The 23,756-nt window shown below is 42.7% G+C and overlaps 1 protein-coding gene and 1 pseudogene across 1 annotated transcript; both read left to right on the top strand.

The window, feature by feature from the left end:
• Positions 1 to 18,682: 18,682 nt before the first annotated feature.
• On the top strand, positions 18,683 to 20,462 carry LOC142246572 (large ribosomal subunit protein uL13-like; annotated as a pseudogene).
• Positions 20,463 to 21,307: 845 nt separating this feature from the next.
• Positions 21,308 to 22,231, top strand: LOC142246821 (taste receptor type 2 member 9-like). Its single transcript, XM_075319870.1, has one exon. It carries the CDS (start codon positions 21,308 to 21,310, stop codon positions 22,229 to 22,231), a length of 924 nt encoding a protein of 307 aa, XP_075175985.1.
• The last annotated feature ends 1,525 nt before the right edge of the window (positions 22,232 to 23,756 follow it).

Raw genomic sequence — 23,756 nt, 5'->3', positions numbered from 1 at the left:
ACTTTTTGGCTCTTCACATATCTGTCCTGCTGCTGCTGATTCGCTAATAAACGCTTTTATTTCAATCTTTATTCTGCTTTGGTCTTCCATTCAATAGGTCCCACGCCGTCATATGGAAGACACGGATGGGACCTATTGAATCTAAAAAATAGAAATGTAAGAAACAAGCTGATTGGAGGATCGATGGCGGTCAGACCGGTCCGTGCAGAGTCAAGGACAAATGAGTGTAAGAGTTTCTTGATCACTTCCTGACTGATTCAGATCATGTTAAGTTTATTAGATCTGAATCAAATCCCCCCCCCCACTGAAATGAGCGAATTTGCCCAAATCGAATTTCAGGAGATACACTCAACTCTACCAGATGCCTTCGGCTTTGGCTAATCTCCCCGAGAACAAATGATTGTGGTGTTGAAATTCTAACAGTCTGATCCTTTTCTCCACTGACATCATCTATTGGAGAAGAGTCCAAGTAAGATTTTGGCCTCTGTAATTTGGGGACTTGACAGCTTTTATTTATTATATATGGAGGCCTTTGTACTGTATAAAGCTTTCGGGACCGATGATCAGGTAGAACCTCAATAACTCTGCAGTACAATATCAGGGCACATGTCAGGTTGGAATTTTACAAGGGACATAAATTAGTCAATGTCATTCACAAATTTAAGTATTTAACTTTGAGAAAAAAATTCAAATTTTCTCCAAGAAAAGAACCTGAAATCAATTAATTACAGAACAATTTAGGAACATTCAAAACAAACTCAAATTTTCCTTTGCAAATCATTTTCTCTCGAAGAGGACAGCAATGTAATACTTTGTGATTGTTAGCCCATGTCATGGACACCAGCTGAAGGGAAAGCGAGAGCTCGGGGTTTGCATCTCAGCCGAGGATGTGACTTCTGCTACATTAATTGTTCTTTTCATAGAATAAGTCCAAAACAGCTTTTCTTTTACCTTTAACTCGTAAAGTTAATTTTGAAACTTTTTAACTTAATGTATTGTGTATCTATTGTAGCTTGAAGAAGGACTGTTCTGCCTTCCACATTCATTCCGTGTTTTTCATTGTTTGCTTTGCTGTAGACTAGTGTTTCCTTTACTAGGTTGTACTTTAGCTCCCTCTAGCGACCAAACTTTAGAAGCATCAGCCTGGTGTTTCATGTTTCCTTTCTCCTCCCATTTGCGGTGCATTCTGGGTAGGAAGCCTCCATTTCCTGCTGACTCACAAACCAAGGAAATTCTCCATTTTGTCCTCTGTGTGATAAGGAAATATATGTTTTTTGTTGCCATCTGCAGCTCTGAACTCTAACCATGTTAGATAGTTGCATGTATGAAGTTAGGTTTAAGCTACCTTACATCTGTATGTATAGTGTCAGCTCTGTAAGTTTGTACCCTGTTATATTAAACATCTGCTGATTGTACACATCTTATTGTTCCAGTTTCACCAAACAAATACATTTGCTATTGTTCAATAAATACAGACTTCCTTCAAGCAACAGTCTTCTTATTGCTATAGTGGATAAAGGTTTAGCTGCCTGTGAATCTTTATACGCCCCAGGGCCCATGTATGGAGGACAGAACAAGGACCCTCCAATCTCTTGGTCTGTTTTTGACCATGTGTTAAGGTCCAGTCACACTAAGCAACTTACCAGCGATCCCAACAACGATAGGGATCGCTGGTAAGTTGCTAGGAGGTTACTGGTGAGATGTCACACTGCGACGCTCCAGCGATCCCACCAGCAACCTGACCTGGCAGGGATCGCTGGAGCGTCGCTACACGAGTTGCTGGTGAGCTCACCAGCAACCAGTGACCAGCCCCCAGCGCCGCGTGGAAGATGCTGCGCTTGGTAACTAAGGTAAATATCGGGTAACCAACCCGATATTTACCTTGGTTACCAGCGCACGGAGCTACATGTGCAGAGAGCAGGGAGCAGCGCACACTGAGCGCTGGCTCCCTGCTCTCCTAGTTACAGCACACATCGGGTTAATTACCCGATGTGTGCTGCAGCTACATGTGCACAGAGCAGGGAGCAGCGCACACCGCTTAGCGCTGGCTCCTTGCTCTCCTAGTTACAGCACACATCGGGTTAATTACCCGATGTGTGCTGCAGTTAAATGTGCACAGAGCAGGGAGCAGCGCACACTGCTTAGCGCTGGCTCCCTGCTCTCCTAGTTACAGCACACATCGGGTTAATTACCCGATGTGTGCTGCAGCTAAATGTGCACAGAGCAGGGAGCAGCGCACAATGCTTAGCGCTGGCTCCTTGCTCTCCTAGTTACAGCACACATCAGGTTAATTAACCCGATGTGTGCTGCAGCTACATGTGCACAGAGCAGGAGCCAGCACTGACAGTGAGAGCGGCGGAGGCTGGTAACAAAGGTAAATATCGGGTAACCGAGGACAGGGCTTCTTGGTTACCCGATGTTTACTGTGGTTACCAGTCTCCGCAGAAGCCGGCTCCTGCTGCCTGCACATTTAGTTGTTGCTGTCTCGCTGTCACACACAGCGATCTGTGCTTCACAGCGGGACAGCAACAACTAAAAAATGGCCCAGGACATTCAGCAACAATCAACGACCTCACAGCAGGGGCCAGGTTGTTGCTGGATGTCACACACAGCAACATCACTAGCAACATCGCTGCTACGTCACAAAAGTTGTTCGTTAGCAGCGATTTTGCTAAAGGCCCCGTCACACTAAGCAACATCGCTAGCAACATCGCTGGTAACGAACAACTTTTGTGACGTTGCTAGCGATGTTGCTGTGTGTGACATCCAGCAACAACCTGGCCCCTGCTGTGAGGTCGTTGGTTGTTGCTGAATGTCCTGGGCCATTTTTTAGTTGTTGCTGTCCCGCTGTGAAGCACAGATCGCTGTGTGTGACAGAAACAGAGCAACAACTAAATGTGCAGGCAGCAGGAGCCGGCTTCTGCGGAGGCTGGTAACCAATGTAAACATCGGGTAACCAAGAAGCCCTGTCCTTGGTTACCCGATATTTACCTTCGATACCAGCCTCCGCCGCTCTGTCAGTGCCGGCTCCTGCTCTGTGCACATGTAGCTGCAGGACACATCGGGTTAATTAACCCGATGTGTGCTGTAGCTTGGAGAGCAGGGAGCCAGCGCTAAGCAGTGTGCGCTGCTACCTGCTCTGTGCACATGTAGCTGCAGGACACATCGGGTTAATTAACCCGATGTGTGCTGTAGCTTGGAGAGCAGGGAGCCAGCGCTAAGCAGTGTGTGCTGCTCCCTGCTCTGTGCACATGTAGCTGCAGCACACATCGGGTAATTAACCCGATGTGTGCTGTAACTAGGAGAGCAGGGAGCCAGCGCTCAGTGTGCGCTGCTCCCTGCTCTCTGCACGTGTAGCTCCGTGCAGTGGTAACCAAGGTAAATATTGGGTTGGTTACCCGATATTTACCTTAGTTACCAAGCGCAGCATCTTCCATGCGGCGCTGGGGGCTGGTCACTGGTTGCTGGTGAGCTCACCAGCAACTCGTGTAGCGACGCTCCAGCGATCCCTGCCAGGTCAGGTTGCTGGTGGGATCGCTGGAGCGTCGCAGTGTGACATCTCACCAGCAACCTCCTAGCAACTTACCAGCGATCCCTATCGTTGTTGGGATCGCTGGTAAGTTGCTTAGTGTGACGGTACCTTTAGTGTGACGGGGCCTTTACTCTGTAACATCTTATCTTGTTTACACAAGTTCTCTCTAATGTGTAAAGTGCTGTGGAATATGTTGTAGTTAAATAATTATTATTATCAGTTGTATCAGGAAATCATAGAAAGTTTTCTGAGCATTACCATTTTGGCCTAAGACTTGTATCCATTTTGAAGACAATTAACCATCTCATATATTTATGCCTCCGGCTCTGATTACTATTTAGTTCTGTCTTTGTACCTTAAGATAATTCTGTATACAGTCCCTCCCCTGTTTCCTAAATATAAGAGATTTTACAGGTTTTGTGAGGGAGAGCTGTCGAGGAGCGGGGGTGCTCAATATCATATTTCAGGGGGCCAACCTCCATGGATAGGTAGAGCTAGACAATCAGGGTCCATGTTATGACCAGATCTAGGTCTATTTCTGTAGCCCTTTATTTATGGACATTCCCTGAGTATAACCCTATTCTATCGTCTTTATATAGTCACATGCATTATATCATTGGGGTTTGTGAAGTGATTTTAACTTTTATAAATAAAAACATTGTTAACGTTATAAATAGTGATGGGCGATCCCGATCTGTAAAGATCAGGGATCGTACTGATCACATAGTGATCGTGTACACGATCCCAATCACAAGCTTTCCTGGGAAGGTTGTGTTACAGATCTGGTCCAGATCGGGTCCAGATCAAGTCCAGAGGCTGTAAAATAAAAGCACATTTTTACAAAACATTATGATCATACTTACAGGTCCCGCAACATGTCCTGTAGACTGTGTCTCCTGGCAGCTTGTGCTTCCGTGTCCGTCCGATCATTGCTGTGCCCCCCGGTAATCACCTCTGACTAACAGGACCTTTCGTGATGTCATAGACATGTGACCAATCAGGTGTGAATGTTGTATTATCTAGAGGGCTACAGACTGGTCACATGACTATGACATCAACAAAGGTCCTGGTAACTGAATTTTCATTGTCAGTGTCCAAGTGTCGCATCGCATCGTGGCGCACAATCTCTCGACAGGAGCAGTCAGCTGCATGTAGTTCTATGCAGATGATGCGCTCCTGTCCTGAGAGTGTCAGGTGCGGGGTGATGAAATGCGACACACAAGTGCAATCATCCTATCACTGTCAGCCTGCTTCTTGCACTGTACAGAGCAATGTAGCAGAGCTAACATGGCTCTCCCTGTTTCACACTTTGTATAGACACTATCTATATAGAGTGATGAAGCTGACATTGCTCTCCCTGTGAACTACATCGGACTAAGGATTATTTATATAATAAAGATGGAGTCTCTAAATGTTTTTTTTGTTTTATTTATAATAAAAAAATGTTCTATGTGTTGTTGTTTTTGACTGTTTACTTTTAATTCATTGTGACCATGTCTAATTTGGCGTGACACCATGAAGTTTGGGCTTAATACCATTTGAGAATACAAAACTGATATTAACCCTTTTATTACCCTGCAAACCACCCGGCACCAGGGCCGCTGTATGAGCCGGGTAAAATGCTAAGAAACAATGCACCATTTCCATTGGCGGCTGCGGGCTGCAGAGAATGCCAGCGACCAGTTGCCTTGCTTTACCTGACTGGCGATTGAAATACGGCAGGAGCCCACGCATTTTTTCTTTAATTATTTTTTTAAATAATTAAAAAAAATAATGGGCTTCCCAGTATTTTGATCGCCAGTCAGGTAAAGCTAGGCAACTGGGGGTGGCAGCCCATAGCCATCCACTTTATTTGCGTTGAGAGTCAAAAATACAACTAAATATTAAGTACATTATATATGTGTATAATATATATATACAGAACCAACCAAAAGTTTGGACACACCTCCTCATTCAAAGAGTTTTCTTTTTTTTCTTTATTTTCATGACTCTAAAAATTGAAGATTCACATTGAAGGCATCAAAACTATGAATTAAAACATGTGGAATGAAATACTTAAAAAAGTGTGAAACAACTGAAAATATGTCTCATATTCTAGGTTCTTCAAAGTAGCCACCTTTTGCTTTGATTACTGCTTTGCACACTCTTGGCATTCTCTTGATGAGCTTCAAGAGGCAGTCACCGGAAATGGTCTTCCAACAGTCTTGAAGGAGTTCCCAGAGATGCTTAGCACTTGTTGGCCCTTTTGCCTTCACTCTGCGGTCCAGCTCACCCCAAACCATCTCGATTGGGTTCAGGTCTGGTGACTGAGGAGGCCAGGTCATCTGGCGTAGCACCCCATCACTCTCCTTCTTAGTCACATAGCCCTTACACAGCCTGGAGGTGTGTTTGGGGTCAATGTCCTGTTGAAAAATAAATGATGGTCCAACTAAACGCAAACCAGATGGAATAGCACGCCGCTGCAAGATGCTGTGGTAGCCATGCTGGTTCTGTATGCCTTCAATTTTGAATAAATCCCCAACAGTGTCATCAGCAAAGCCCCCCCACACCATCACACCTCCTCCTCCATGCTTCATGGTGGGAACCAGCCATGTAGAGTCCATCCATTCTCCTTTTCTACAAAGACACGGTGGTTGGATCCAAAGATCTCTAATTTGGACTCATCAGACCAAAGCACAGATTTCCACTGGTCTAATGTCCATTCCTTGTGTTGTTTAGCCCAAACAAGTCTCTTCTGCTTGTTGCCTGTCCTTAGCAGTGGTTTCCTAGCAGCTATTTTACCATGAAGGCTGCTGCACAAAGTCTCTTAGTAGTTCTTCTAGAGATGAGAAGGTGTATCCAAACTTTTGGTCTGTACTGTATATATACATATATATATATATATATATATATATATATATATATATATATATATATATATATATATATACACAGCTCTGGCAAAAATTAAGAGACCACTGCAAAAGTTTATAGAATAAAAGAACAATTTACATTGTACTCAAATATATAAAGAGGAAAATCAGAAAAACTAAATTTTGCAGTGGTCTCTTAATTTTTGCCAGTGCTGTATATATATATATATATATATATATATATATATATATATATATATATATATATATATGCATACAATATATAGTTATATAAGAGTAAATAAATAATTTTAAAAAATTACGCAGCGCTCCGCTGTATTTTTGATTCTCAGAGCACATAAAGCAGACAGCTAGGGGCTGCCACTCCCATCTGCCTGGCTTTATCTTGGCTGGGAATCAAAATACAGGGAAGCCCATTTTTTTAATTTATTTTTATTTTTTTAGTTATTTAAAAAAATAATAAAAATAAATGCGTGGGCTTACGCTGCATTTTCTATTGCTAGCTGAGGGAAATCCAAGTAGCTACTGGCTGCTAACCCCAATTGCATGCTGTTACCTTCACTGGCAATGGAAAATCCAGGTAATCCCTTTTTTTTTTTTCAAGTTTTTTTGCGGAAGGAAAAAAAAAATGATGTGGGCTTTGCCATATTTTTGTATGCTAGCCAGGTACAGCAGGCAGGTACGGGCTGCTCCCAACCCACAGCTGCCTATTTGTACCTGGCTGGGAACCAAAAATATAGGGAAACCCTTTTTTTGAATTATTTCATGACTTTCAGCAATGACTACAAGTCTAACTCATTGCCCAGGCAACTTTTCATATGCCAGAGTTGCCTTAAATACCTGTGACCTCTCAGCTGACCTGGGAGGTACTTCTGGGTTACATGACGCTGGCCCTTTAAGAAAAGGGGCATGACCATGATCCTGCCCTACGGCTGGAAGCCGGGAGCCTGCCAGGTGCACAGATGCTCCGTGGAGCTGCAGCATGGGATGGAGAAGGGACAGCAGCAACAGGACACCTGGAAGAGTGAGGAGAGCGTCGTCCTTGCTGGTGTATGGAAGCAGGGGAATGCGAGGAAACTGGCATGGGCGTTACACTTCCTCTTTATTCCTTACTTCCTATTTCCTTTTTTCTTTCTTTTCTTTTCCTTCCTTTTTTCCTCCCTTCGTATTCCTTCCTTCCTCTTTATTCCTTACTTCCTATTTCCCATCCTTCCTATTTTCCATTTTTCCTTCCTTTCTCTTGCTTCCTTCCTTGCTATTTTCCTGCTTGCCTTCTTCCTTTCTTCCTATTTTCGTTCCTTCTTTCTTTTCTTCCTCCATTCGGTAAAATCCATCTATCTTAGTCGTAGAAGAGTTTTGCTATGGAAAGATCTCGGTTTCTTCCCGCAGATTGGGTGTTTGCATATTCAAAGCCTCTTTACTCCTAGCTGCATCATTGACCACAGTAACCCACTGTCTCATTGTGTCTGTGTTTTCAGGATATCTTGGCTTAAGAAAGGAATTTCAGAAACGTTTTTCGTCATGGGTGTTGACATGAAAAGCCCCACATTCATAGTGGGTGTGTTTATTTTGTCACTTGAAGTACTTTTTTCAATAATTATCAATCTCCTCATCCTGTTTGTGATCTTATGTGACTGGAGGAGAAAGAAACACCAAAAACCCAGAGATCAAATCCAGGTGACCCTAAATGTCTCCGGTGTCCTTTTCACCATTGTGTCAGCTTTCAACTTATTCCCTGACATCCTACAGACTAGTTTCTTTAAATCCTGGTGTGAGGCAAATCCCGGGATATGAAGATGAATTATGACTTCCAGTCATAATCTCTCATCACTCCATGGCAGTGCCCCCTCCCTTCTTGTTCTCAATGTCCACCATCTGGGAAGGTGTCACATCCCACTTACACCTCCAACAGCCATCTCCTGTGATATGGAAATGAGATGATGTGGGAACAATGGACACAGGATGACTCCCTGCCGTGACCCTGTAGTAGGGGCTGCTATCTAATTAGCAAGGCTATGGAAGTATCCAGACAGAACGACTCCAGTAAAAAATGGCTCATATCTCGCAAGCCATATTTCCGATAAATATGGCAACCATAAAAATGGTGTCTCCGCATGCGGACGATGCTGGCACACCCTTTTTATGGGAGCGGGAGCTTGGGAAATACCCCAGGCGTGATATCAGCCAATGGGGAACTAGTAGACAAGTCATGAAACCTCTCATTCTGTAGCTAAATTCATAACTGTCACAATGAGAGCATTGGCGTCCGCCTACGACGCTCCCAGGCCAAGTTATGGCCATATTCCATGTTGTGGATTTTGTCCATAACTCCAGCCAGGGGTGGAGCAGTGCTCCCTCTGAGGTCACTAAGGTAGGAGGGGACCTGGATTTGCCCAGGTTGATAACCCTACTTCGGCCATTTTCCAGGGTTCTTTCGCTGGGGGTCACGTGTAGGAAACATCTGTGGGAGTTCCTGGAAACCTGGTCTACAGCGCCCCCCTGTGGCCAGACGCACAAGGTAACTGATTGAATTGCATACCTGTTTGTAAACCATGCTTTATCTGTAACTGTACTCTGACATATGTATATTCTGTAGATTCCCTATTGTATATATTGTAGTTCTAGTGTGCTTTAGGCTGATTAAATTATATAATTAATCTTGGGCTGTTCTGTTATCTCGATCTTGAATCCCACGTCTGTGTGTTCGGCTAATAGTTACCGTGAAGCGGTTGGTGGCAGCGAGTTGTGCCAAGGATTATTGTGGGGAGGCCAGTGAGATTCGGGGAGGTTTTATATATTCCGCCCGCGGAGGTCGGGGGAATATATACCCTACTCTCACCGGGGACCCTTCAATAATCGGCATAAGTAGTATAGCGGCCTCCTTGCTTATTGTCGGGCAATTCCATAATTGGCCTGACTATAAGAGGGGCGCTAGAGAGCGCGTCACGTGCTCTGTCTGTCGGTCGGGAGGTATAAAGGAGGGGTGACCCCCACTTGTTACCCCCCGATTGTGACGTACTGGTAGCCAGCGCGGGGGATTTCTGAGTGACCCCCCCGGTGGTTTGTGACACCTGGTATTCCAAAAACATTGGCAACTTCTTCTCCATCTACTTCATGTGCTCCAGCTCATGGCTCACGGCCATCCTCTGCTTCTTCTACTTCATTAAGGTTGTCCATGTCCAGCAGGGCTTTCTAATCTGGGTGAAGGCGAACATCGGCTCTATTATCCACAGGCAGATTGTGGTGGTGAAGTTGTTGTCTTTTGCGACTTGCCTTCTCAGCTTGTTTTTCTACACACCTCCACAAATCCTTCCCATGAATCACTCAATGTCCCAATTTGGCGACTCTATAGAGATACCTCATTACAATTCTTTTGTGGGTGGTTTTATTTTTGCGTTGATCTGTGTGCCCTTTGTGCTTTCTTTTATTCCTACCATCCTTACTGTTGGATTCTTGGAGCTTCATATCAAGAAGATGAAGGACACAATGACTTCTGGTGATATTAACTTGACATTGTATAAAAGTGTTGTCCATAAAATGGTGCGCTTTTTAGCTCTGTATTCTGCATTTTATTTGTCCATGCTTCTCAATCAATACTCGATTTTTGCGCATTACAGTCTCGGGTACTGGATAGTTGTAAATTTGATTTTTTTGTTTAATCCGGCTCAAGCTCTTTTACACATTTTGGATAATCCCAAATTAAGAAGCTCCTTGAAAGCGATGTTGGGTTGCGTCACCTCTACCACAACTATCAAGGTCCAGAAACCATGAAGATTCTGTCAATACTTTTTCAGAACTAAAGTAATAATACAGATGTAGGTGTAAATGTAGGTCATAACTAGTGATGAGTGAGCACTTCAATGCGCGAATGCTCAGTACTCGAATCAAGCAAGTTGGATGCTCGGATGACCTCGATTCATGTGCCAACTGTAACGGAAGTCAATGGAAAACTTAAGCATTTTTCCAGAAGACTCTTGAGTTTCCCATTGACTTACATTATACTTGGTACATGAGTCAAGCCCGTCCTAAAGTCTGACCTGCTCGATTTGAAAACTGAGCACTCAAGGATTGAACTACTCGCTCATCACTAGTCATCAATCACTAAAGACAATGCAAAAAACCCTTTCAACTTCAAGCATAGCATGTCACTCCTTCCAGTTGTTATATGTCAATGATAACATTCCTACATTCTGTATTTCTCAAAAGTATATAGAAAATTCTAGAAATATTTCTGTATAACAATTACTGAAAGCAAAGAACATTAGAAAGGAAAGAACATTGATATAAAGAGGTGATAAATTACTAATCTGAGGTGACAACAACCACCGATGATGTCTGAGAATCTTAAAACATTATTAATTATGACGTATGTAGCTTTGAATGATAAAATGGCTCTGAGATCTCTTACCTTATGAGACCATGAAGGGTCAGAGCTGTCCCATCATCATCTGTGATAACTTCACAAAGTTACAAAATATCATAAGATTAAAAACAAACTCTTAAAAAATAATATGAGATTTTGAGAAATGAGCAATGATGTAAATTATAAATTAGTTTCCCAAAATTTTACTTAATTGCTTTCGTTCTTCACTGGATGCTAATTTGCGTGGTGAACACTGATTCTGCTCTGTCCTGAGGTTTGCATATATTCAAAGTCTAGGCTTATACCCTTAATAGCAGAATCTAAGGATCACGGCACGGCAGATGGAACCTAACTACGTCTAAGAAGCATCTTTTGCGCTGATGTTTGAGCAGTAGAAGAAATACTTGGACATCCATCATCATGAGTGTTGCCACCAGCAGCCCGGTCACTGTATTGTGTATGCTATTGATCTCATTGGAAGCATTGGTTTCAATTCTCATCAATATATTCATTGAATTTGTCATTCTACGTGATTACTATTTCAAGAGAAGCTTAACGCCTATCCAGCAGATCCTGGCAACACTTAACATCTCCAGTGTCTTCTTCATCATTGTGTCCTCCTTTAATGTTTTCTGTAACATCCAGATGCTTGACTTCTCCAAAACAATGTCCTACAATGTCATCTTCACCTTACTCTTCATATACTGCATGTGCTCCAGCTCATTACTCACGGCCGTCCTCTGCTTCTACTACTTCATTAAGGTTGTTCATGTCCAAAGGGGCTTCCTCGGTTTGGTCAAGAAGAAGATAAGTTGTATTGTCCCCTGGCTGATCACACTGGTGAAGTTCTTTTCCTTTACCAATTGTTTGATTGGTTTGGTGCTTTTTAATAACCAACAGTCGGCGTCTACGAATAACTCATCGATCTCCTCCACCTCTGGGACTTTACAAACTTATGAATATTATAATTATCAAATTGCAAAAATCCTCTCATTTATGACTTGGTTGCCCCTCCTCTCTTCGGTGTTAACCACCCTACTGACTGTTGGTTTCCTAAAGCTTCATAGTCGTATGATGAAGACCACGCAAACTTCTGGAGAAGGTGGCCTGGCACTGTATAATAGCGTCATCTATAAGATGGTGCGCTTCTTACTGCTATACCTTGTATTTTATCTGGTCACACTTCTCTATTATTTCTCAGCTTTTGTGCTTTATAGTCCTGGATACTATATAAACCTGACCATGATGTTCTTGATTACTCCGACACAGTCTGTTCTGCACATTCTGGACAACCAAGACCTGAGGAAGAGTTGGATGGGGATGGTTGGCCGGATAATGCAAGGCCGTGCCAACTAGGTATCTGTACCATAGATAAAGGCTAAATCCCGGGCATCCATACAGAGATGGCCGTGACTCTGATAACACAGGACATGAAAGTGTAATATTGCAAATACTTTTTTAAACTCATTTTGTTAAAGAGTAAAATTTTTATACTTTATTGATTGATTTAAAATTCCAAAATCCATATGAATAAAATGTAATATGGAATCAAACAAAGTCCATAGTTCAAAACTCGGTAATGAAACCGATGTGACGGCAATCAATGCGTTTCTGGTGCATTTCACCATTAATCATGAACATGTGAAGATACAGAGACTTGTTCTGATGGACAGTTTTCCACAATGGATATTGTTTGACTCCATATTCCATTTTATTCCTTTGGATTTTGGAATTTTAAAGTAATCAATAAAAGATTAACATCTTATCCATGCAGCTGGAGCTTTTTCCTTTTTGTCTAAGTAACTGAGCACCTCAACCAAAAAGAGTTATCTAAAATAGTAACTCCATGCTGTGTCCAGATGTCCAGCCTCATTAGGGAAATACATGACAACAATACGGTTTGCCCCATAGCTCAGCCTCACCAGGCAGATCATTACATTTCTCCAGTGACTTACATGCCTTACCCGCCTATAACATTACTTTATATAGGGGTAAAAATATATATACTCTGATGCTACTCACTACTCACAGATAGTATAGACAGAAGAGTAGTCAGACAAACCGGGGCAGGAAACAGGAGGACACGTCAGGACACAGGAAGTAAACAGAAGCATGGTCAAGTCACAGGTCGATGGTCAGAATTTCAGGAGAGTACGTATAGATTCAAGGAGCAGAAAGAGACATGGTCAAGCAGTGGTCCATGGTCCAAAGCCAGGATGTAAAAAAAAAAAACAGGGAGTGGGCAGAGACGTGGTCAAATTATGGTCCGGAGTCAAGAAACTCAGATCAGAATAAGCACAACACAAGCCAATAGCACAACTGCAGAACAAGGAAGTATGACTGGTGAGGTTATTGGAGCGTAGTCAAGTCACAGGTCGATGGTCAGAATTTCAGGAGAGTACATAAAGATTCATGGAGCAGACAGAGACATGGTCAAGGAGTGGTCCAATGTCCAAAGCCAGGAGGTAACTACAAAAACAGGGAGCGGGCAGAGATGTGCTCAGATAACGGTCCGGGGTCAAGAAACTCAGATCAGAACAAGCACAAAACAAGCCAATAGCTCAACTGCAGAACAAGGAAGTATGACTGTCGAGGTTCTGTGAGAGCATGCTCAGTAATGAAACAGCGCAATTACCAGGAAGGTGGAACACCTGAGTAATCAGCACCTCCCAGAACCTGCATGGAATCCTGTGCTGTCAAACAACCAGACATCAAGTACTCTGGGAAACACAGCAGAGGATGTCCAAATATGCAAAATGCTCTGCACAGAGGAATTATATCACCGCCGCCTGTGTAGTGCAGCAGAGCATCACCTGAGTGCAAGATGCTCTGCACAAAAGAATTGTGATATGTACCTTCTCTTAAGGCCCAGGACGATTTACTATTCAGGAAGTGACAACTCTGCTCCTCAATTGGACCTATCCTTTTCCAAAACCCAAGATTAAAAATATCTAAAAATACAAGTTAGGTAAAGCATTCGTGGAAAGGTCTCTGTAGATTCTCTAATCCTAATTTATCCATGAAATGTCTGAGAATTCTGTGGTTGGGCATCAATTATGATTATTTCTTGGTCGGGGACTTGACTTCTCTTCTTTTGGTTTGAGTACATAAGAACCTTTAGACTACAAGACCCTGGTTAGGATTATGACTCTTGGTTTTTCTTTCACCACATTTTCCTGGATCCCAAGGAAGCCAATAGACTACCTCATTAGTTGCAGAGAAACAAGACTCCTGTAGGAATGATGAGTGTTTTGTTGACTTGTCTTCTTCTATTGGCTTTTCTGTTACCATATAACACGTTCATGGACCACAGAAGAACCATCAGACTATTCCTTCATCTGCACAACCATATGATTCTGTAAGAACGATCTCTGTTATGATTGCATTGGCGTCTTTTCTTTAATTTGTGATTTGTGACTTACCTCCCTCTGTTTTTTAACCTTTACACTATAAGAAATTCTAAAAAACCAGGGGCAACCCCTTCACCCCCGGCCTGTTTTCATCTTCATGACCCTGCCAAATTTTTCACTTCTGACCGGTCTCACTTTACGATGTAATAAATCTATTGCCAATGTATGTAAAGCGCTGTGGAATTAATAGTGCTATATAAATGAATAAAATTATTATTACAATTATTATTATCTAGAACTCTTCAATGTATCTCGGTGACATTGAACTTCATGAGAATGGTAAATATACATTTAGTACAAAACGTTTTTTGTTTCTTTGTGCAAATATTAGAATTTTGGCAAAAAATTTTGAAAATTTTTCATATTTAAAACTTTGAATTTTTATGCTTTTATACCAGAGAGTTCTGTCACACAAAATAGTCAATAAGGCTAGTTTCACACTTGCGTTGGATGGCATCCGTTGCATTGCGTTGTGTGATGGATGCAACGGATGCGTTGCATATAGTGGCACAACGGATGCTACGGATCGTACAAAACAAGCTTTTTTTTTTTTTTTTTTTTTTATTCTTTACAGTTGAGCACTGTCACTTGCCGGCGGCCGGGCATGCCGGCGGGTGGGTGCTCAGCTGAACAATCAGCCACCGCGAGACAAAATAAAGTTTGATTTTAATAAAAAAAAAAAGAGCATGCGCAGTGAAATCCTACGGATTGCGCTACTTAAAAAAAGTTACATGCTGCGTTTCTTCCACCCGACGCAGCGTCAAAATAACGACGCTGCGTCGTCCAGTGGATGCAACGCAGACACTTGCGTTACAGTGCGTTGTCCATACAAGTCTTTGGAGAATAGCGCAGTGCGTTAACGGACTGCGCTATTCTCCATAGTGAAGGACTCTGCTGAACACAAGTGTGAAAGTAGCCTGAATCACATTTCCCACATCTCTACTTTACATCAGCACAATTTTTCAAGACTTTTTTTGTTAGGAAGTTAGAAGGGGTCAAAGTTTCTCAGTAATTTTTCATTTTTCCAGCAAAATTTACAAAATCATTTTTTAGGGACCACTTCACATTTGAAGTGACTTTGAGAGGCCGAGGAGACAGAAAATACCCAAAAGTGACCCCATTCTAAAATCTACGCCCCTCACACTGCTCAAAAACACATCCAAAAAGTTTATTAAGCCTTTAGGAATTAAAACAAAAATCTAAAACAACATAAAGATATGAAGCTGTAAAAAATGTCATCGCTCCATGATTTATTTACAAAAAACTAGACCAAGTCCAAGTGTGTAAAAATAAGTACTAAGTTATTAATTCCATAGAAGTTAAAAGGGTCAGATGCCATTGATAAACTGTTCATCAGGAAGTGTGACCATCCCTATAAAAGCAGAAGTTTGGCGTTGTTTGCAAATATCCTTAAAACCTTTCTTAGTTTTATGGGAAGCAACAATTCCTTCTCTAAGATCATTGCTGATGTCTTTCCTCCTTACGATGGTGTTAATGTGCAACTTCAAACAATCTTCCAGCAAATTGCTAAAACTTCTGCTTTTATAGAGGTGGTCACACTTGCTGAAAAACAATTAATCAGGAGAATTTAATGAGCAGGAACTGGCTACTGCTGTTCACTTTCTTAATTTCTATAGAAATAATAAGGATGTGCTTCATTTTTGAGAAACTGCTTCTGCGTTTTGGCCTACCTTTTAAGAAATGAATAATTACCCTATGTAATTTGTCTTCATCTGAGGTTGTATTTAAGTAATTTTAACATTTTCCAAGCACCTGATTCTTTTTTATCAAGTCCATTTATGTAAAACCATAGAATCTAAAGGGGGTGTACTTTTTTTTTCTCATGACTATAACTACCTACATGTAATTGTTCCTCTTGATGTCAGCAGTTCAGGATTTCTTTATTCCATTCCTAATTATTTTTTTACCACTACCCAATGAGGAAACAAATTCTATTTCCCATAAAACAAAAACCCAAACATCAATTATCTTTGCAGGTAGAATTCGAGACCATGGTTCAGATATAACTTCTCTTGTGGTGCCCTAGGCCTCATTTGCATTCATGACAATCACACTCCATTTATATGAGCATTTCAGAGAACTATGTAAATAGCCAGAGGTAATGCAATCGAGTCACCTCCGAGGCACCATCTGGAGACACATGAGGACTAGAGACCTGGTGACCCGAGGAGAAATGTTCATAGGCTCATACTTCTAATAAAGTACAATAATGGTGTCTAACAAGACGGCCATATTACCTACAAGTATTCTCAGCTACTTTTTTGAGATCTTCTTCAATGTCCTCATCATGGTCACCAGTTTTCATCATGGTATAAAGAAGACAAGTCCTCTGGATCTCATCTGCACTGTTCTGAGGCTGTTGAAAGTCACCCACAGTGTTTTAGTAATGGGTCCATTTTGCAGCAGTTCTTCTCTGTTGGGTATCAGGGTCTTCTATGACCTGTACATCATTCTATCTGATATTACTTTCTTCGGCCCTTGCATGGTGGGTTGCTTGTCTCCTTATTACTGTTTCAAATTGTTCCTTTGATGAGGGAGATTTCTTGTTTACTAAATCTGTTACTTCTCTCTATTATTAGACTTTTATTGCTGGAAATTGAAGAACAATTAGTAGGAATGGGGTCCAATACAAGAGTCTAAGCCAATAAGTCACTGTTATTATTTTTACCTTGTACATGAAGGCAATGAACTTTACAGTTTCACTGGTCTCCACATTCATCACTCTTGCTCTACATGAAAATGAAATGTCTGCACTAGATTTCAGCACCAAATTTGCACCTCCTGGCAGAAAACTGCACTGAAACGGCGTCAAACCCATTTTTGTGCACTTTTTGGCCAAGAGATGCAGAGGTGCTGACATTTTTACACAATATTCCTGCACCCAATCTAAATCTCCTGGCAAAAAATTGCATCCCTATTGCATCAAAACCACATAGTGTTTTGATGCAATTTTTGCCAGGAGGTGTAGATTGGGTGCAGGAGCATGGTGTAGAAATTTCAGCACCAATTCTGCATCTCTTAGCAAAAAAACACCACAGTTTTCTGCCAAGACATGCAGGTCTGGGAACTCAGTGACCTCACCTGAGGTGCAGTAACTCAGTTCAATGAGGTCACCTGTGGTCAGGTTACCTGCGGTCACAGGTGGTGGACTGTGGGAACCTACAGCTGTGAGCGCAAATAACCTCCTGAGTGATGTCAATCACTGCTCAATGCTGTGGCTCAGTGTCTACGTGAAGCCAACAGTGGGCGGTCATGTTCAGTGCTCACGTGCTGTCACTTCAGACATAGCAGAGCCAAAATCATCATGGGACCTCATGCAGATGACATCGGACCTGGATGTTTTGGGGTTAGTAAAGGGGTTAAAGAGGGTGTGTGTATTTTAATTCAAATAAAGGATTTTTCAGTGTTTGTGATTTACTTTCCCTTACAGATTAGTAATGAGGGTTTCTCATAGACATCTCCCCTTTACTAAACTAGAGCTTAGCGGCAGCTGTGAGCTGTTATTGACCTCTTATTACCCATCTTATTTTTAGGCTGGGGGCCCAATAAGCATGGGTCTCCCAAGCCTGAGAATACCAGCCCCCAGATGTCGGCTTAATTATGGCTGAGTATCAAAATTGAGGGGGATCACATCACATTATTTATTTAAATAATTAAAAAAAACAAAAATGCATGCAGTCACTCTTATTTTGATACACGGCCAAGATAAGTGCATAGTTGGGGCTGAAGCCTGTAAATGTATGCCTTATCTGTGCTGGGTATCATAATATTCCAATTTACTGCCTATGCTGATATTTCTATTTATTAATTATTTAAGCAGTCAGATACGCTGTCACACAGGGTGGGGGCTCGTCTGACTGCAACCAACCAGAGATGCGAGGACTGCCGGTTGGCAAGGAAAGCAGTGCATATACATGAAGGATAATGAGCTAACCCAGAAGTAGTGTTACAGCCATGCAGAGACTGGTAAGTATAAAGCGCTTGCTCTTATCCCCCTATCCCTTCTACCAAACTTTTTAAGCACCTGATTCATGTCCCCATAGACTTATATCCAGACAGATATTTGGGATCAATTCCTGGGCCTGAATCAGAGTTTTTTCGCTTTTTAAACCCGGTTTGATCCCCGATCCTGAGTATCTGCGAGTCCACCCACCACTATTCATCTGCTGCTTCAGTTAAACCAACAATTCCTCATTTCAACCAATAGTTATCGTTCAAACTGCCAATTAGGAATGTTGGTCCAAAATCTCAATGTGTAAGACTGCATCCCTCCCCCCGAGCTGGTAGGAGGTCGACAGTCTGCAGATCAGTGCACTCTTAAGGAAACATGCCAACATCTACAAGCTGCAGTATATAGTCACAACGTAGGATGAACGTAGGTAGTATCTATAAAAGCTTCTATAAATCATTTACGCCTATATTGTACCATACAATATGGATGCTACCTATTTAAAACACAAGCTGTGTGTCCTCTAAGACCAAGATGGTAGACGCTAAGGCCAAGAGGCTGCCACAAAACCTGATCCAGGGGGTATTTCCGGCTTCTACAGGAGATTGGGTGGAAAGTTCAAATTTTCCAGCCAGGTTCTGGCCATTGATTGTAGAGGACACATCATTGGTCGTCTCGCCGCTATTGTGGCTAAGCAGTTGTTGCTTGGATGCAAAGTGGTGGTTGTAAGATATGAAGGCATCAACATTTCCGGCAATGTTTACCATAACAAACTTAAGTACCTTGCTTTCTTGTGGAAATGAATGAACACAAACCTGTTACGAGGGGGACCCGGGGAAGCGTGCCAAGATGGGGAATGGACAGCTTCCGCCGGTCAAGGTCCACTGTGCGGTGTAAGGGACCGCTGCTATGGTGGGTGAAGAGTGAGCGGGTTGCTGCTAGCGATCGTCTGGAATGTCACAGACGATCTATGTACACCGGTCTGCCCTAACCCGTGTGGGTTGTATGGCAGGGATCACACGGCTCGGTGTACCTGTTGCACGGGGAAGCACAGAGGTGCCCACGCACGTGTGCCAGTGGAAGTCACGAGAATATGGCACGAGGGTAGCACAGAGGTGCCCACGCACGTGTGCTTTCAATAACCAGGTGAGTCCAGTGGAGACTCGAGGAGCTCACCTGGGACAGGAACACGGCCTGTAGAAGGAGCTACTGCCGGAGCAGCAAGGCAGGGACACGGCCTGCAAACCAGGTGCTGCCTAAGCAGCAAGGGCCAAGCCCACAGAAGAAGATAATGCCTGAGCAGTGGCGTGGCAGCACGCTGCCAGACATCCAAACATAGAAGGACGGTCGCGCGCCGCCATGATGGCAGGAGGAGCTTTTAAGGAGGTGTAGCTCCAGCCAAGGGCGGGCGCGAGGCGGAGATGACGGACTTGACCCAATCAGGATCCACGACATCCCAGCCTGGCCAGTCAGCATTCACCACGTCACCAGCCTTGTCATCAAGCCGTGTGACGTCAGTGGGCGAATCAGGATCCACCAAGCATAGCACATGCTCACCCTCCTGCCTCTGGGAAATAGAGGCGGGATCCTCGGTCTCACAATGTGTAGAGATAACGGGAGTCTCACTGCTTCCCTGAGCAGCAAATCTCTGCACATTGCGCAACCTCACAGACCTTTGAGGCTGCTGAGCAGGAGGAGCTGTGGCAGGCAAGGAATGGGAGACCGCCTCATTTCTTGCAACAGGAGTACCACTAGGTGTCACCCTTGTGCTGCCTCTCTGAGGAGGTTTCTCCTGCACTCTGCGCAGTCTGGCAGACCTTCGGCGCTGCGGAGCAGGAGCGCTCGTGGCAGGCAAGGAGACTGTCTCATTCCTTGCCACAGGAGAGCCACGAGGTGTAACACAAACCCTTCCTGTGGGCCGTACCATTTAAGAGCACCAAGCCTCATCTTCTGGAGGTCTGTAAGAGGAATGCTCCTGCACAAGACCAAGAGAGGACAGGGTGCTTTAGAAAGACTTAAGGTTTTTGATGGAATGATTCCTTATGACAAGAGGAAGTGTATGGTAGTCCCTGCTACCCTGAAGATCATGCGCTTGGAGCCAACAAGAAAGTTTGCCTACCTTGATCGCCTTGCCTATGAAGTTGGTTGGAATTACCGTGACTGCCACTCTTGAGGAGAAAAGGAAGCAAAAGTCGAAGCTTCACTATGACAAAGAGATGCTGGTCATGAAACGGAAGAAACAGGCAGAAAAAAATGTGGAAAGCAAAATCATCAAGCACACAAATGTCCTAAGCAGTACGGCGTCCTCGTCTAAATATCCACCGATCTAGTATCAGAAAGGTCTCATAACTACAAGATTATATTTTGTTTCTTTTACTGAGAGCAATCAATCATTCCTCTAAAGCCTGCTTTACACGTTGCAACGCCCCCATCGTATGTGCAGCCTGTTCAATTTGTTGAACGTGCCGCACAAATGATTAACCCCCGTCACACATACTTACCCGTCCATACGACCTCAATGTGGGAGGCGAACGTCCACTTCCTGGAGTGGGAGGAACGTTCGGCATCACATCGACGTCACACGGCAGCCGGCCAAAAACATCCCGCCCACCTCCTTTCTTCCGCATAGCTGGCTGGGAGCCGTGGGACGCAGGTAAGCTGCAGTTCATCGTTCCCGGGGTGTCACACGCTGCGATTTGTGCTACCTCGGGTACGATGAACAACCTGACATTCAATCCATGAGGAATGAATGACGTGCATGCGATGAACGTTTAAACGTTCAATCGCAATCGCACGTAGCAGTCACACGCTACAATGTACCTTACGATGCCGGATGTGCGTCACTTACGAAGTGACCCCACCAACACATCGTAAGATATATTGTAGCGTGTAAAGCGGGCTTTAGACAGTAACATGCGATATCATCACCAGATATTACCTCTCGTAAGCCATATTCCGCTGCGTCTCCCTCGTCACACATCACTGCATCTGTTCTTTGCTGCCAAATAAACTGATGGAAAGATTCCTGATTTGCAAAACTGAATAAAAGCAAACTCAGGGTTTAACATTTTTGCATAACTCTTTCATCAAACATAAGGTCTTTTTATAACTCACCCAGCACATTACTGATTCAAACATAGACTCGTCCACAAGAGAATCATGATGCTGCTCTCAGGATCGATCCTTCTCATAATCCTTGGCATCTTGGACAGCGGGACAACATTTCTTCTGAACGTTTGCATCTTGGTGGTTGGTGCCGAAAGCCTGAAGACTGGACAGAAGATGAATCCTCCTGATCTAATCTACCTTCTCATAGCAGTGGTGAACATCGCTCTCCAGTGTTTGCTCAGCTTTCAGGGTCTATTATCAATTTACTTCATTACCCTACTCTTTATTAGGGAGGTCCATATCCCAACCATTGTGTGCACCCTGTCTCTCCTGTACCTCACCTACTGGCTCACCGCCTGGCTCTGCATCTATTACTGTGTCACCATCTCTAACTTCAATCATCCGTTCTTTCTCTGGTCAAAGAAGAACATCTCAATGTATCTACCACATCTCCTTCTTCTGTCAGCAGCCGGATGTTTCTTTATTAGTCTTCCTGCCATCTGGATGGCAAGTGTTGAAGTCACTCTACAATCTGCTGTGAATGGCACCATTGACCCTGTATTTATCAGTGGGACTTTCAATCTTGACCCCTTTTACATACAAACAGCACCACTCATAGGATGTTGCGCTCCATTTCTACTTATCCTGGTGTCTGTAATGTTGACCAACTCTTCACTAATAAGACATGTACGTAGGATGAGGCAGAAGGATTCGGGATTATCCCAAACCAAAGACCAGGCTCACATTAATGCTGTAAAAACCATGTGGCGTTTCCTTATCATTTCCATCATATTCTACATAAATATTATGTTGTTTTTTTCAATGAACCCTAACCCTGAGGACCCTCACACATTTGTCTGCTGGTTGATATTTATGACTTTTCCAACAGCCGAGTCTCTCATCATGCTGATTTCCAATCCGAAGCTAAGACGGCAAATCGCGGTGAAGGTCCTGCGCTTTTACAGAAAGTTCTAGAAGAAGGAAATGAAGTATCAGTCTGCTACAATATAAATACAAGATTATTTCTAAATGTTTTTTATTTTCTGGAAAATCCAATAGCTAAAAACATGATTTACCTACTACGCTAGAGTTCATGAAATATTCCCTTTAGAGACTTGTATGGCTTGGTGACATTTACATTTTAGATTTCCTCTGTGAAATATTTCATCATGTTCGAAAATTATTTATCTAATTGGCTTTATATTTATCAGCGGATTCTATCAGAAATACAATATCAACCAGAGACTATTGAACACAGGGACATTGGGTGGATCGCTACAACTCCCGGCACTATGGCTTCACCACAACCGGTTGGGCTGACAATTGCTCTATTCATTTAATTTGTGTTGAGAATAAACTAAGAGAGGCAAATCCTGCAGTTTCATTAAGTAAAAAATAGACTGGGTGCACCAATCGCAAAAATGATCTGGCCCCAATTCACGCATAGATGTTGTAAAATGTTTAGAGCATAATCTAGCAAAAGGACCAATTACAATAAACTGAATAAATAAGATATAAGACAGAGGTAATAAAAAGAATACGAAAGGTCTGTGTTCACTTAGACCATATGTGATTTACGTGCTTGGAAGAAGCACTTTGCTTGCGCTCCTGGACGAAAGCACTTTGATTGCGAAATGTACGTCGAGTGCATGGGGATACCACACTATTACCCTGGCTCTGGACTCTATATCCTGGTAACATGTTCTAGGTTTTATTTTACATTGTGATATAGTTATATAGTCTCACACTTGTGATTATACAATTTAGGCACTTAGATCACATATAGTCTAAGTGAACATAGATCTTGTGTATTTTTTTATTATCTGTGCCGTATATCCAATTTATGCAGTTCATTATAATAGGTCCTTTATATCTGTCGGGGTTAGTGCCGGGTCCCCCATATGAATACCATCCATCTGTCTTGGGTTGGTCCATCCTGTTTTGAGTATTGTGTGTTATATTTTTGGCTAATAAAGAGTATTACTGTATATTGTACACTGGCTTGCATTACTTTTCTATGTGTTATACTGTGGTATTATGCCTTAAGCCTTTATATTGGTTATGCATTGGTGTTCAATTCTGACCAGTGTCACTTTATGAGGTTATAACACTGGCGCTTCAGTGGATCCCGGTGATTCTGACATTGTTTTTTCATGACATATTGGACTTCATGATAGTAATTAATTTAGGATGATAGTTTTTTGCTTTTATTTGAGAAAAAATCAGAAATTTGCCGAAAATGTTAAACATTTTGCAATTTTCAAACTTTTAATTCTTGTGCCCTTAAACCAGAGTAATGTCACACAAAATAGTTAATGAATAACATTTCCCACATGTCTACTTTAATCAACGCAATTTTTGAAGCAAAATTTTTGGGGGTTATTAAGTTAGAAGGGTCAAAGTTCATCTGCAATTTGCCATTTTTTCAACAAAATGTACAAAACCATTTTTTTAGGGACCACATCACATTTTAAGTGACTTTGAGGGGCCTAAAGGCGGC

Source organism: Anomaloglossus baeobatrachus, chromosome 7, assembly GCF_048569485.1.
Source record: "Anomaloglossus baeobatrachus isolate aAnoBae1 chromosome 7, aAnoBae1.hap1, whole genome shotgun sequence".
Classification (NCBI taxonomy): Eukaryota; Metazoa; Chordata; class Amphibia; order Anura; family Aromobatidae; genus Anomaloglossus; species Anomaloglossus baeobatrachus.
Note: the sequence above shows the minus strand (reverse complement) of the source record. Positions and strands in the feature narration are given on the sequence as shown.

What these genes read in the sequence shown, in the direction of transcription:
- LOC142246821 (XM_075319870.1), top strand. Translation starts at nt 21,308, where the DNA reads ATGATGCTGCTCTCAGGATCGATCCTTCTCATAATCCTTGGCATCTTG.